Source organism: Nymphalis io, chromosome 10 (genome assembly GCF_905147045.1).
Source record: "Nymphalis io chromosome 10, ilAglIoxx1.1, whole genome shotgun sequence".
Lineage (NCBI taxonomy): Eukaryota > Metazoa > Arthropoda > Insecta > Lepidoptera > Nymphalidae > Nymphalis > Nymphalis io.
In genome coordinates this window covers 10,155,403-10,172,566 of record NC_065897.1, presented here as the reverse complement: position 1 = coordinate 10,172,566, position 17,164 = coordinate 10,155,403, and the positions used below count along the sequence as shown (strand labels likewise).

At 32.8% G+C, this 17,164-nt stretch overlaps 1 protein-coding gene across 1 annotated transcript in view; it reads left to right on the top strand.

Annotated features, from left to right (window-relative positions):
* The window catches only part of LOC126771186 (dnaJ homolog subfamily C member 10-like), a 74,193-nt gene that overhangs the window by 16,664 nt on the left and 40,365 nt on the right, over positions 1–17,164 (top strand). The window contains exons 2-3 of the mRNA XM_050490944.1: positions 5,464–5,581; positions 9,692–9,905. Coding sequence (XP_050346901.1) covers positions 5,464–5,581; positions 9,692–9,905 — 332 coding nt within the window. The remainder of the gene's footprint in view (positions 1–5,463; positions 5,582–9,691; positions 9,906–17,164) is intronic.

The following is a 17,164-nucleotide window of genomic DNA, read 5'->3' as shown; positions in this document are numbered from 1 at the left end:
GGACCGTGCGTCACGGTTTCAATTAGTGTAGAAACTGTCGTGACGAATTACAAATAACTTATAACGTTTTGTATTAATATACGGAAACGTATATTAAGCTTGTACCTCTCATATTAATATTGTCGTCGGCAAATTAGTAATCAAAATAAGACATTACATTGAGGACGGAACCAATGACGAAATCGATTAGGTATTAAACCTTCTAATTAGTCACCAGGTACAAAGCCCACCACGACTTTGTACCTGGTAGTAGTGATCTTTACCTGGTGGTAGGCTTTGTGCAAGCCCGTCTGGGTGGATACCACCCACTTATCATATGCGCTTACATCGCCAATGCACCACCACCGTTGGGTACTAAGATATAACTTGTGCCTGTAATTACACTGAACCGGAAAACAACAATACCAAGTACTGCTGTTTTGTGGTAGAATATCTGATGAGTGAGTGGTGAATACAATCAGGACATACGTTAAAATTACGAACTTATACAATTTTAAGCATGCTCTTTAAATTAATATTAATACATTCAGTTGCTCTTTATTTATTTATATAAGGAAAACAACTGTAGCTAATATTTCAATATAACTGTAGTTATATTGAAATGTTTTTGCTTGAAGCTTTATCTTTCAATGACCGAGCGACTGATATTAAAATGAATGTTATTTTTTTTAATTATTAGATTATTATAGTTATAATTTTTACAAAAAAAGATGACGACTATGTTTTGAAAAAACCCCTTTCGCGACTATCCGTCGGTATTATCAATGGACGAAGTGGTTCATGAAAAAAGGTTTGGCGTATAATTCATTACGGTTTTGTGTAAATTATCTGAAATATGACGACGATTGTTAAATATGTCGGAAAAAATCAAGCCGAATTTACTGGTGTGGGCCGCGTAAACCAATAAATTCATAATATGTACTACGATAATAATAAACGTTTCATTTAGGCACTTATTCTATTCGAGTGAAGCAGGTAAGCGTAGCTAGTATGCATTTAAATTAGGGATAAATTTGTAAATAGGAACGTCATTCAGTACAGGTTAATTAATTACCGTGTAATGAGACACAGTGGTACTAATATTATAGAGAGATGATATTTGATTGTTTGATTTGTCCGCAATAAAATTATTGATAATATCCATTGCTTCCACATCAATAAAATTAAATTTATTGATATGGAACCTTTGCATAGGAACAAACACATATAGATTTAGGACGGACACACGTGTAGTTTGTATAATCTAAAATACATTATAAATCTATAATTTATTTTCTATTTTAGATTATAGTTTCAGAGTGGACAACGTATGTGACAATATATAAGTTTTGAGATTTAGTTTATTGTCACCATAGCAGCGCGCTATTCAAGCGTACGCCCCGAATACGGTAACACATATAACGTTATATAAACAATTTGAAGGTCTCTAAAAACTGTATGATGATAATTGGTCGTCAACGAATTAAATAAATTTAACGATAAGCCGAGATGGCCTAGTGATTAGAACGCGTGAATCTTAACCGATGATCGGTGGTTCAAACCCGGTAAGCACCACTGAATTTTCATGTGCTTAATTTGTGATTATAATTTATCTCGTGCTTGACGGTGAAGGAAAACATCGTGAGGAAACCTGCATGTGTCTAATTTCATTGAAATTATGTCACATGTATATTCTACCAAACCGCATTGGAGCGGCGTGGTGGAATAAGCTCTAAACCTTCTCCTCAAAAAGGGAGAAGAGGCCTTAGCCCAGCAGTGGGACATTAACAGGCTGTTACTGTACTGTTACTGAATTAAATATTTTGTTTAAATATTAATTTTATAGAGTTGAAAAATAAATAATTGATTGATGATTTATTCATTATTGATAGCCAATAAAATATAAGAAATATCTAATGCTAAATGAAATAAGTAATTAAAGTATAAAAAGTGTCTTTCGATTTTTATATGAAAATAAAACAAGTTGCGAGATTATGCACTTTGTTTTTATTTCATTTGAAATAATATTATAAGCACTTAATGCCTGTTTGAAACCTACCATCGTCGTTGATGGCTTTGTTTTGTGGCACCTTACAAACTGGATGGCATTTGTTATGTCGATTCTTTAAGCCGGAACACAACCATATTGCGTATTACTGTTTGGCGGTAGAATATGTGAGGTAGTTAGGTATGATCCACTAGATCGTACCTAACCACTTTTTTTTTTTATAGAATAGGAAGGTGGACGAGCATATGGGCCACCTGATGGTAAGTGGTCACCAAACGCCCTTAGACATTGGCGTTGTAAGAAATGTCAACCATCGCTTATAGCCAATGCGCCACCAACCTTGGGAACTAAGATTTTATGTCCCTTGTGCCTGTAATTACACTGGCTCACTCACTCTTCAAACCGGAACACAACAATATCAAGTATTGCTGTTTTGCGGTAGAATATCTGATGAGTGGGTGGTACCTACCCAGACGAGCTTGCACAAAGCCCTACCACCAGTAAACCACTTACTCAAGCGGGCTTGTACAAAGCACTACCACCAAGTAAACGCAGTTTCAATGGACATTAATTGCACATATTTATAGCTAACATTATCAAAACAAATAGTACGTTGCTAGACACAAAGATTTTAAAGTACCTAAATATTTTTATAGTGCGACCTATACACCTTGAACGCTATTTACGAAACAAAGTAGAATACACAATACTGAATACAAGCTGTCGTAGAAACAAGAAATAGTTGAAATTATTTTACTAACGGTTTCATTACTCTTGAACTTAAGAGTAATTAAAACGTTAGTAAAATGAAATATATAGTTTTTTATAATTAAAACTATATAAGCCATAATGTTATATTATGTTAGAACAAAAATATATATCACAATACCTATCGAAAATGTAATCTTGACCTGTCACGTACGTCACGACACGCTTCGTTTAAATTATTTGTTTTTTTTTTATCATTGTTTTTTTAAACAATTTAGAATTATGAATCATAAAATAAAATCAGAAATATTTTATTTTGCATTAGATCGTTTTGAAATTCTATTTGATCTTATTTTTTATAAGTAGTTTACCTATTAAATACTTTGTTTTATAATATTATTTATACAACAGCTGTATTTATTTTATGCCAATTAACAAACAATTGTTCTAAATGCAAATATTTACAATTTAGTTTCAATTTGTATAATTCAGTACCATCTATTATTTTATTGCAATGAACTAATTCCATTTACAAGGGATTATGAAATATTTATTTAGATATAAGAGGCAGAAGGTATTATGAAAAAAAGGTGATTTTATAATTGACAGTTTTATATATTTTTTCAAGTTGATTACTTATTCGTATACAAAGGCATTCGTATACATAGGCATACAAGAAGCCGAGATGGCCCAGTGGTAAGGACGCGTGAATCTTAACCGATAATCGTGGATTCAAACCCGGGCAAGCACCACTGAAATTTCATGTGCTTAATTTGTGATTATAATTCATCTCGTGCTTTACGGTGAAGGAAAACATCGTGAGGAAACCTGCATGTACATGTGTCTAATTTCACTGAAATTCTGCCACATGTGTATTCTACCAACCCGCATTGGAGCAGCGTGGTGGAATAAGCTCCAAACCTTCTCCCCAAAAAGAGGAGAGGAAGCCTTTAGCCCAGCAGTGGGACATTAACAGGCTGTTACGGTACGGTATACATAGGCCATTTATCCATTACATTTATAGCTCTTACAGTATTATAATGTGAGAGTTGGCTCTTACATTATTACGATATGTATAGTGACTTAAAATGTTCATTGATGTAACAAATTAAAAAAGTTTACAAATGCGACATAACACCATCATCCACATATGTCTACAATTACAATGAAACAAAAATATGTTACTTTTATATCCAAGAAATGCGTCAGTTATTATATATATTTTTACGTAATATAAGGCAAAAAACTGATTCATTACAATATTTTATGTAATTTTTAACTACAGCTATACCTAAGCAGCTGTTCTATTCCGACCGACACATATCATAATCTGACTACTAACAATATAAATGTGTGGTAACAGCTCTATCTAACACACATCCCATTAAAACTCGTCAAATGTTACGACGTAATACACAGAAAACATAGTATAATGTCGTTTACGACGTGCCCAGCTAACAGACAGCTAAGTAAATTCGTTCAGGTAAAATAACGATTTAATTCCGCGCTATTTTTTAATCAATGCGTTATTACCATTAGGTCCATTCGCCAACTAATTAACGCTCGTACTGCGGATATAATTTACTATTTAGCCTATTGCCGTCCTGAAACTATAAACTAAAATAATAATTAAATTAATTAACAATTGGATTAACATTTTTTGCGTAAAATGAAAAAATATATATAAATATGCAGAGGCAAAACAGTTTAGTGCCTTATTCTCGTTTTTCAATCGATATTGTTTTTTTTTTGTGGTTACTGTCGAGTTTTCTTGCAATAAAAAAAATTGGAAATAAGAATAGAAAAAAATGCTAATATATTTTTTAATTTTCTACAACAATTATGGTCGACCACTGAGCGAAAGCCGAGATGGCCTAGTGGTTAGAACGCGTGAATCTTAACCGTGGGTTCAAACCCGGGCATGGACCACTGAATTTTCATGTGCTTAATTTGTGTTTATAATTCATCTCGTGCTTGACGGTGAAGGAAAACATCGTGAGGAAACCTGCATGTGTAAATTATGCCACAAGTGTATTCTACCAACACGTATTGGAGCAGCGTGGTGGAATAAGCTCCAAACCTTCTCCTCAAAAAAAGGGAGAGGAGGCCTTAGCCCAGCAGTGGGACATTAACAGGCTATTACTGTTACTGTACTGAGCGAACACTAGTTCGTTTCATTGCACTTGTTAGAAGTTGCTTAGTATCATATTCCAAGAAACAAAGAAAGAGTCCCGCCCGGTGACGCTGTCGAGGCCACTTGGGTCAACAGCAAAAAGTCTTTTAAAAAAAAATGTAATAATAATATTAACACAAGTCACTGCTCTTTACAGTACTTTGAACCTCTTCTCACGTTTTATATAGTTTACAAAAGTTAGTTAAGCTAATTGAAATTTATAATTTTTTTAACCGATTTGACTTTGACCAAAATATTTTAGTGATTACAAAAACAGTCATTGTTTGTTTTAAAAATGAATGGAATGAAACCTTATAGGACCTACTCATTTGCGAAAACATTATTAAATTAAACATTATTATTATTAAAAAAGCAAGCAGTAAATATTTATTATTATTTTATTCAAAATTTTAAACATAATCCATGACATTTTTAAACAAGACGAGTCTTGATTTTTATGTAAGTACATACTTACATAAAAATATATATTTGTATTTATTTTTATGTAAGTATGTTATAAAATAATATAATTATAAAAGTATAAAGTTGATTTTATTCGATATTTCATAAAACAAAACGTTAATTTGTGTTTCAGAAAAAAAAAACATCTTAACGAATGTCTCCGGCCACTTCAAATCGGGACAGTTAACGGCCATTATGGGTCCTTCTGGTGCCGGTAAAACAACCCTTTTGAACGCACTAACAGGATTCTCGTAAGTTTATTCTAATTATCTATACTATATTTTAATATTCCTTTCCATTCTTTTTTTAGTTCTCTCCTGGTCCATATTTACCCAGCTGTTGCTTTTATATCATCTTCTCGCCTTCGAACCTGTCTCCCGCGTTTCGTTTATTAGAATCATCAACTTTTGTGTGCATTTCGCTTGTTCTGTTTTTTATTCTTCATTTTCTGTCATTCAGTATGCTCTTCTCGATCGTTTGACTGGTATTTATTTTTGTGTTTTGCGTTTTAGTAAGGGACCAAAGGTGAGTTTCACAGTTTATGTGCGCACTGGCAATGAGCAGGCAAAGCTTTATAGCTTCTTGACAAATATTTTAGTTTCATAGTTTTTTGTGCTCTTGCGAGCATATTGATTCGTTATTTTACAAGATTAAAATACATTTAAAGTTACCACCGGTTCGAAATGTAGATTTTACCGAGAAGAACCGGCAAGAAACTCATTAGTTACTCTTTTTCGACAATCAAGTTAAAATTAAAAACAATCAAATTATTACTTATCCTGCATGGAAATCAACAAATACTAACCCAACATTTTTTAAGTAATAAGCTTTATTAATTAAAGTTTTCTTTACATGTGATTTAAATATATTAATTGGCAATGCTATTTATTTAGTATTTGAGGAATTTTATTATCAAAGCGAACGCCAAGGAACTATGAATTGATTTTGCCTAGACGGAAACTTGATGTTATAAATTTTTCTTTATTTCTCGTGTTTAAATAAATAATCAATGTTTTTATTGAAACAATCAATGCTATAATGGATATTATAATATACAATTAAAATTTATATATTGTTATAGATATATACATAATATTGTTTTAAAATATACTAGAAGTATACCGACTTTGTTAAAAATATCTCGAAGGGAGTTTCAACTCTAAGATTGTAAATGGCCCTATTAGCTCTTTTTTGATGAATGAGCATAATTGCACTATACATATATACCAGAGTAAAAGACATAGGGCATGATACTATGAAGCAGCAATCGTATTTACTGGTGGTAGAGCTTTGTGCATGCCGTCTGGGTAGGTACCACCCAGTTATCAGATATTCTACCGCAAAACAGCAGTACTTGGTTATTTTTGTGTTCCGGTTTGAAGGGTGAGTGAGGCAGTGTAATTACAGGCGCAAGGGACATAACATCTTAGTTCCTAAGTTGGTGGCGCATTGGTGATGTAAGCGATGGTTAACATTTCTTACATGCCAATGTCTATGGGCGTTGGTGACCACTTACCATCAGGTGACCCCTATGCTCATCCGCCTTACTATTCTATAAAAAAAGCGGTCTTATATCAAATGAAAGCGCTGTTGTTTTACATGTTGTTATACATAGGTACGATAAATACTATATTTTGTTTATTAGCTTTCATAATCAAATTATTTGTTGTAAACCAAATTTGTATCAGGTGCAATTGTTGTTGTAATCTATAAAGCAACTGTAGAATGGTACATATATTCTTTATTCTTTTCAAAGACTTGCTACGTGTTATTCTCTAGTGAAAATAAAAAAGATATTCACGGTAACGTTTTATTTTGCGTGCAAGTATTAATGTCCTTTCACTTTATTTAAAGGTACAGCCTTTTCGAAGGTTTATTAGTCGATTGTGTAAATTCAATATTTGGAAATTGAACCACAAAATTGGTTGCATAAATACCTAATGATACCTAAGTATCATGTATCGTTATTTATTTCCTAAACATCCACAGTTTATAAATTATATTATCCCTTCGTATTTTTTTTATTAACCATCAGATAAATTATCAATTTCAATAAGTTTGAGAATGTTCGGCCTTTGTCTCGTTGTCGGTTGTTTTTGATATAGTTTGGATCGTTCCGGAACAAAGTTTAGTTGAATATACTTGCTTATTTACCATTATCGAATCAGAATTTCGGCAATAAAATACGAATAAATTAATGATTAATTGGGTGATTAAGTTTAGCGAGGACGTTGAACGATCTTTCAGAAACAGGTCAGGAATAATTTACATATATTAAAAAGAGAGAAGTCCGCAATCTCATTATTCTATATTATGTTAATCATAAATTAAACACTACTTCAAACCAAATATCCTTAAAACGATCTAAGCGGTAAAATTACAACCATTGATCAGTAAGCTTATGAACTTTTAAATTTAACAAAAAAAAACCGAATATACTAAATTTTCCTTGATAAAAGAAATCATGAATGTACTGTTACGTCGAACAAAATAAAGATCACAATCCTATATTACGCTTAGCTTGTTCATTGACCTTCGTATTATAACAGCAGGTTTGATGAAATTGTAAAATAAGTCAAATCGTTGTAAGTGTACAAAGTGAACATAACGTATTTTTCGAAATTCGTCAAATTAATTGATAAATGTAGTATTGTCTGCGGGTTTATCTTAGCATTTATGATAAGATATTTGATAGATAATCGTTATATTTGTCAGTACGCTATATGGCTATGTGTGCAATATCTATGCGGATACGCTCATAGATTTAGATATATTAATAGAGTAATTAATACATAGCCGTATTATAAAATTCTATGTCGTTTTGGATCTATAAAGGTTCCGCGATTCGAGAATCTTCCATTTCTAAACGACTTCAAAAATAAGGAGTTTCGGGAAAAACTTCTTTGCTTAATAAATGATGTTTTAATTATTTTGGCTTCAATATAGCTGCTTCAATATAGCAGCAAGGTGGTCCCATTAAAATTTCATTGATATTTTTAACACCTCAAAACAAATTAAAAATTTGTGATGATTTATTGTAAGATTTAAGACAATCTTAAAACGAGTAGGTATCTAGCAATTGGACTAGAGAGGCATGGAATGGAACTCTCTAACGACAAACATGAACGTGTACAATTGAGTTAACGATGTTTTATGGAAAAATTGTAAGACAAGTGTCGGTCGGCCAATTACATAACAAGTAAAGATATTTTTAATAAGTATACATACATATAATTTCAATTATGGGATAAATAATATAATAATATAATATAATATCATGGGACATTTTATACACACGGCCATCTGATCCTAAATATAGCTGGTACAGAGCTTGTACTATGGAAACCAGACAACTGATATACTACATATACTATTTTTTCTTTTGTAAATTCATACTTATATAGATAATTACACCCAGACTCAGGACAAACAGACATGTTCATGCAAGCAAATATCTGTCCTGGGTGGTAATCGAACCCACAATCTTCGGCGTGAAAGGCAAGCATCCACCAACCACGCCAACCGGCTCGTCATTAAAATACAATTAGTAAGGCAATTGTATAATTACTGATTCTATTTTATATTTAAAAGTCGGGGACGTTCTTTCATCTTTCATCTTCTGTTTCGCTTAGACGTTGTTTCAATATTTTACATCACATAACTCATTAAGCAAGGAAAAGCTATATTACTTTAAGCTTATATTTAAAGATGCAATCTTGCAGAACCTTATTTAAAAATCTCAAATAATTAAGTTGATATGCATCTACATATACGAAGCAGCATGTTTTGTGAAGCAATTCAAAAACAATTACTTTAAGATTAGCCAGAATATTGTATCATTTAATACGCGATATCCAAACAAATTATACATGCCACCGTGTAAAACAGCTCTCTGCTCAAATAGTTGTGACCGCATGATAGTTAAAACTTATAATAGGTTGCCTTCCGATATTAAATATCTGCCTTATTCAATTCAAGATTCAAGAAAAAAATTACATGACTAATTGGTTAAAAAATGTTTTTACTCTGTAAAAGAATTCCTGCAATAAATATCAAATATATTTATTAATCAAGTTTATAAGTGTTATTTAAATGAATAATTGGTATATCTTGGTTCATAATTTAATAGCAAAATGTAGTTAATCATTTTAGTATATAATTTAATAGTTAATTAATTGCATGTCATAAATATAGTCACTAAACATGTAAATTATGTTTAAAGCAAAAAAAAATGGAATTGAATTGAAGCAGCAAATTTAAGCGTTGACTTATTTCGTAAACCATATGAAATGGGCCTATAAATAACATCATGAAACGACAGGAATAGTATACCTAATAATCTATTTTTCGGTTTGTTCCAGTGTGGCAGGAGTAAAAGGTAAAATTCGTGCTGGCGATAGCATATGTGAGTTGGGGAACGAAAAGTCGCAAGATCTGAAGGAGTATCGGAAGAAATCTTGCTACATACTTCAGGATGACCGATTAAACCCACTATTTACAGTCGGGGAACTCATGAAATTCGCTGCAGACTTGAAACTTGGAAATTGTTTAACGCCTAAGTTAAAGAATTCGGTTGTAAGTAAATTTTGTAATTTATTTTATAACATAAAATAAACTATCAAATACATTTCGGAGAAGGTGCCCAATAATTACACAATTTAATTCCGCCTCCTTTTTTCCATCGAACGGCTAGACAAACGCGACCTAAGCATCATAGATGGACCCACATTTATTATTTGTACTGCAAAACTGTGGAATACTTTGCCTGAGTCTGTATTTCCTGATATGTACAACGTTGGTGTCTTCAAACTCACAGTAAACAGGTTTTTTTGGTTTCAAACATGCTACATCCTAAACCGTGTCGATGCTTTACATCTGACTCCTGGCTGCTACTGAGATTTTTCTGACAGAAAAACCCAATATTTTTTTATTGGCCCGACCTTTTTATAACAAAAGACATAATGTATGTGTACGTTAAAATTAAAGAAATTATAATATACAATAATGATATTATACCGTACTAGGGCTTGGCCCGCGGCTTCTCCCGCGCCATAATCGAAAATCCAGTTAAACGGTATAAAAAGGTCAAAATATGTTAATTATGTCATATTTGTTGTGATAAAACGTAAAGAAATAACTTATATTCACAACACACACAACATTTCGTATAATATTTCGTATTTATGATTTAATGTCATTATTATTATTCTAGTAATTAAAGATAAATGGATATACTGAATTATTGTAATGCCTCCTTATATACTATAATAGGTGTAGTATTTACATTTGCTAAAACAGTGATATCTTTAGCATGACTTACACGTGAACATACTACATATAGGTGTCCGGAGGTAAAGCAACAGCAAGTAATAGAAAATTTTACAACATTTTCTATCTAATGTAACTATAAATAACGATTAAACTAAGCAATTTCATGCAAACTATATTAAACACTAAAACTAAGGAATAGGTAACCGTAAAAATGTATTAAATTCAAAACAAAAATATTACCTAAGAAGTTAGCTAATAGAACAAAATGACAACCTAGATATAGTATGACAACCAAAAGCACACAAAGCCTAAAGCCACAAATTGTTTAATATTATTATTCTTTATTAGTAAACTATAAACAGTCATTTTTATAATATATAAAATTAAAATAATTAATGTTATCAATGTAAATAGTAATATTTAAATTGATGAAAAAATCAAAACAATCAGATGAAACGACGACAAAATAGCGACAACGCAAATTTGAACAAAACGCGAATGTTAATATGGATGGCAGAAGGTTACTTTACTACGAATCTGGACACCACGATTCAGAAATTGACTTATTTAACACACCGCCATCTATGTTCTAAAACAAAAATACGTACCTACGTATTCATAACTTTTAAAAAACTCAACCGATTTTGACAAAATAATGATTAAAAGGAACTTTGAAATACTTCTTAAATAATTCAGTTATCTCAATTTACAATTAATTTTAGCCGTTTCAAAGATTAGCCCGGACAAACAGTCACACAGCCAGACAGACAACAATTTAAAAAATAATTGTTTTGATTTGATAACTCGCAAACAGGCATATTAACTTTAAAAGAGGCAGTTATCTTGAAATCACAGACAGACATTGTAATTTTAATTGTATTTATTTGTATATATATAAATATATTAAATACGTATATATTTATTTTTAACCAGAAACTTGTATATGAAGTTTTATGCTTCTAATTTTGAAAATGACCGATTTCCATACAACCTTTCATCTCTTTAGGGGTAGAATTTCCAAAAATCCTTTCTTAGTACTGGTAATTGGTACAACATCGATGTACGGCATTGACCTTACTCGGTGTTCCGGTTCGACCGGTGAGCAGTTAACGTTATTGAAACATCTCAAGCCCCATTATGAGAAGTTTTATTTCTAACAGTGCCAGTGTATATAAATCGGAGAAGGTGACCACTTACCCCCTTGCCCCTTAGGCCCTTTGCTAGTCATTTTAAAAAATAGAGTAAAAACAAGTTTCTCCACAGCAGATTTTATGATTTTTACTGATTACCGCTAATCTATATCGTGTCTTACATGAACCGTATGTAAGACACGACACTGGTTTTTTATCGAATGTGCGAAACCTTAATTATTTCAATATAAATTCAAGTACTTTAATTATTATTTATAAATATGTTTTAAAACTAAAAACAAAATATACATGTTTTTCATCTTTGAGTGTTCCAAAACAAAATATAATTACGCGCTAATTCTTATATGCATAGTGCATACCGGTTGGCTGGTATTGTTATTGCTTCCAAAATATATGTTGATTGGGTTTGTAGGGCATATCCCTTTAATCTGCAATGTTGACCGACATCAATAGAAATAATTAACTGGCCATAAAAATTTAACAAAAAAACCCGTATTACCAATTACAGGTTCTATTTTTTTATTATGTTGTATACACATGAATAATTCTTTTACTAATTTATTTGCAGTTCGTAAAGATATATCAAAATTTTATTGAGGAAAATAAATGGAAATAAGACATAAATACGAGGTAAAATGGTATTTATTCCGTTGCCATGCAACCCTACGCGTTCCTTTCTAAAACAGGACTAGAAAAGATCACCAAGTGATGACTAACAATAAAATATTTTTTGTACATTTTTGAATTATTTTTACATTGTAATAATAAATAATAATTATTATTATTATCCTTTGTCAAAATAAACATCATTAAATACAAATTTATTTTTCAACTTTCTTATTTAGTAATTGAATTATCGTATCCACAAAACTTAATCGATATTTCGAAGAAATCTTAATTTTGATTTTGATTAATAAATATAATAAATATTTTTTTATGTGAGAGGGAAACGGGCAGTTGGCTCACCGGATGGAAAGTAACTACGTTGGTAATTACTTTAATGCCCATGGACAACTGTAATAGTTCCGGGCTTGCGAAATTTAATTCACTAGATTAAATATACTAAGGTTTTATAATATCATATTCGTATTATTCAATGACATAATTTAAATAAATTCATGACATTTTTTGACTAAACATATCCCTTGCCCTATAAACCAATAAGCGGATTATTCAAACGTTAACGTTCATACCACGTTGACTACACCGGTTCTTGTCCGAACACCGTAAGCAACGTCGGGCGAGTTCAGTAGGTACTTGGATGGGTGACCGCATGGGAACACCGCGTGCCTTTAGCTATTGTTTTTAATACCAAAAACAATCTTAAGTATAACTTAAATATGATAAAAATTAAATTGATCAAATATTGTAATGAACACTGGTGTCATTTTTGTATATATTTTTAAATAATTTTGTGGGCAGGTGAGAAGTGTAAAACCTTAATTTTCTCCCGCGATAATGATTGCTGTAAAGCATTGGAAACACTGGAAATCAAAAGCCAAATAGAATCCACGAAAAAAATCCAAAAATATAGTTTTATCTTTAAAATGACAAATATTTGAAATTTTAATCATTAATCTAAGAAAGAATTATAATATTATACATTGTATAACAATATAATATTAATCTACAAGAAAAAGAGCCAAACTGTTTTAGTATCTTGTTTATTTATGTAGTCTCTTGGAAGTTTAGATTTACTATACAAATTTATTTTATATTAATGAATTTTGCTAGTTGCAACTTTTTTTTTAATATATAAGTAAAAAGTTTTTATTATACATATAAAATACTTTGAATTTCTGCAAAGTAGCAAAATGCAAAATAAAAATGTCTTTCAGCGCAATCTAGCCATCTATGAATCTACGATATAAAGTTATTAAGAAAGATCGTACCATTACAACATAATGTAGTACCCATCATTGCCGCCAGAAATATAACGATATTATTGAATTTTATAAAACTTCAAAAACATTAGACATTTATCCATGACTTTCTTTTCTCTTGCTTTAGGATTTTTTTACAGTTAGAATATATGGTGTTTGCGTATTATGAAATTTACATGACCATAAAAAAAATCAATACTTTATAATTTCACTTTACGTACGTATTTAGATCCCATGGTAAATATAAAAATTTGTGTTCGATTAATATTTAAATAAACATTTTGATTAACTAGTCATCAAGTTTACTTGCATTTATTTTATCAAAAAACAACAACACAGAAACCATACTGAAATAAATACTAAAATTTAAAATATGATACATAACATTTATACAAGTTATTGTTTATTACGAGTCGCGATACTTATAAAACTTACACGATCACATACTAATGACAATAAGATAATGTAATCTGCAACAAACATATTTTATTACTATAAAAAATACGAAATCAATGCATAACAAATTAATCAAACTCCATATACAAATTATTATTTCAAGCAAAACTATTCGCTCTCTAACTATTTCGCATGTAACTTGTGTGGACTCACTACAATACAATAATTTCATCACAGTTAAGCGCCTCTTCACGTCTTTTTAACATATACATATGTGTAGCTATCAAAATTTTTCGTTCAAATCGGCCACGTCAACCATTCTCAAGAAAGATTAGCCAACTACATAGTGCACAATTGTGTGAGCGCTAACACCGTTTCAATCTCTATTCCCTCAAACTCATAATTCCCTGGGCAAATCTGACAAAACCAGAAAGAGTTCAGGCATCGGACTAACGATACGTCCGAGGCATGGGAATGTAAACACTCCAGACTTCCTCCCTCACTACTGCTGATTTACTAATTATTCTGCTGTATTACGCACTATAAACAGTTCTTGATGAATTTACCTTTATTTATAAAACAACACTGTTCCACTTAACTTAGTTATAACTACAGTAAATTCGAAGTTTGAATTATAACTTCGCGGACATTCGGAACGCCATTTTTTCGCGAATTCATAGTTAATACCATAATGCGCACTATCCAAAGTAGACAACTTCAAATATCTTGGATCTGTGCTTACTACTGATGCAAATATCGATAAGGACGTGGACCACCGCATTAAAACCGCCTGGATAAAATGGAAATTGCTTTCGGGTGTTCTCTGTGACCATAGAATGTCCATTCGTGTAAAGGGAAAAGTGTACAAAACGGTAGTACGCAAAACCATGATCTATGGGGCAGAGTGTTGGACCATCAAAAAGACACACGAACAACAACTGCATACAAGCGAGATGAAAATGTTTAGATGGGCGGGAGGAATCACCCGGCTGGACAAAGTAAGGAATGAGTATGAAAAATTTAAGGAATGTCGACTGCGCTGGTACGGCCATATCCTGAAACGTAACGATGATCATCCTATCAAGAAAGCCTTAAATATCCCGGACCGACCGCGGGGAAGAGGGCGACCGCCCGCAAACTGGTGGTCAAACATACAAAATGAGGCCCAGAAAGAGAATCTGAGTACAGACAACCCAGAATAGAGCTCTCTGGCGTAGATGTACAAGGATACCCGACCCCAGCTGAACTGGAAAGAGGGTTTGAACAAAGAAGAAGAAGATAGTTAATACCATAAATTATTCAAGATCTCGACAGCTGATATCGCGTCAATTCGGTGTCAAAGTTGTTTATTTGAGTTTACTTCTCTTGTGGTAAGAATAAGTTATAGTTGTAGTATAATAGGTATATTAGATTACTCAAGATTACGAGTGGAGATTTTGGGCCAACCGTCGAGGCGTCACGGTAGTATGGCGCAAGTAATCCCGTTTCGCCTTCCAAAGAGACGGAGTGGGTGACGCTGGTTTTTGGGTGGGTATTTCGGTGCATGCTCGGCGCGTGCGAGTTCCATATACACTTTACGTGGGATAACGCGTAAAATCATTTTACCAGCGAGAAAAAAAAACAATTAGAATCAGATTTCTGTTTGATTTTTCAGTACCTTTGAATATTATATATAAAACATTCAATTAAGCAACAATTAATTGCCCGCATTGCTTATGTTTTACGTTAAAACACATTAAACCGGCCATTTTAATAATAAACATAACCATATGATATAACACACAATTAAAATCCATTTAGTAAATAATTACGTAAAATTTACATAGTTGTATTCAGATAAATAATAAATTTTATAATTCTAATCTTAGACTTTAACAACATAATTATAAAATAACATACATCAATAGTTACAATGTCAGGAATGTTATTTATCTCATGGATTTTTTTTATTTTGTCATTAAATTATGTTAGGCATTTGAACATAACCTCGACTATCCATATTATTGATTATATTTTAACGTGATCATAATTATTATTTTGCCCGGCATTATTATAAATGCACCTGGGGTTGTTACGAATCACGGGTTCATTACAAAACAGTTAAACTTTAAAATTATATTTTTTATAGTAGTACTCATTTAACATACTCTTATAGTCTAATTGGGACCACAACGTAACACGACTCGAGAAACGTACCACTCAAGACCAACTTACTTTCCGGGACACGGGCTGATTTGCATGACTGGGAATTTCCGGTCAAAAATAAGTAATACATTTGTTTAAATCTTGGAATTCGAAATTGGGATCTTTGAAATGCGGCCGTACAATCTAACCACTAGACCAACGAAGTAGTTTATTGGATTAGACAGTAAAAACAATTCTTACTCTTTAATCAATCACCTGTTTTTCTGGTGGTAGGATGTTAAACATCCGCCTGGCTTATTACCACCGTACGCATGGTGAAAAACTCGTGAAGTGGCTTGCAGCCGCGTTTCGAGGTCAGCCAGCGTACAGCCAGAGCCCAAGCGAGTATTGCCGCGATGGGTGTTGGTCCAGTGGAGACGGGTGTTGAACCAATGCCGTAGGAAACTGTATTGACCTGCCGGACAGGGAGACCCGAAGAAACGGCTGTTCCGCTGGGCGCCCGTGGCATAGTACAGGGGCCCGAGCGTGCCTAACCAGCTCGTGAGGCTGCCCCACCAGGCCACGCATAATCTCGGGGTGGACCGTCGTGCCGGTTGGTGACCGGTAGGTGGGGTCCCGGCGGCCACTTCGGGTCAGTGTATTTTTCCTTTTGGCAACCACTTGGGGAAACACGCCTCCACACTTTGCCGATCCCTATCGAGGCAATACATCTTTTTTTTTTTTTATATGCCCCGGGATGGCAAATGACTCTACTCCACCTGATGGTAAGTGGTAGTAGAGTCCAAACGCGACGACGGCCAGTACAGTCGGGAAGAATGTTCTGTACTAGCCGTCCCCGCCTTGCCGGCCCGCAAGATGCCTCTTCACGCCTCGTTTGAAGGAACCCGGGTTGTAAGAGGAGGGGAACACGTGAGCTGGTAAGGAATTCCATTTTTTGGTAGTGCGACAAAGAAAGGAGTTGCCAAATTTCTTTGTGCGCGATGGAATT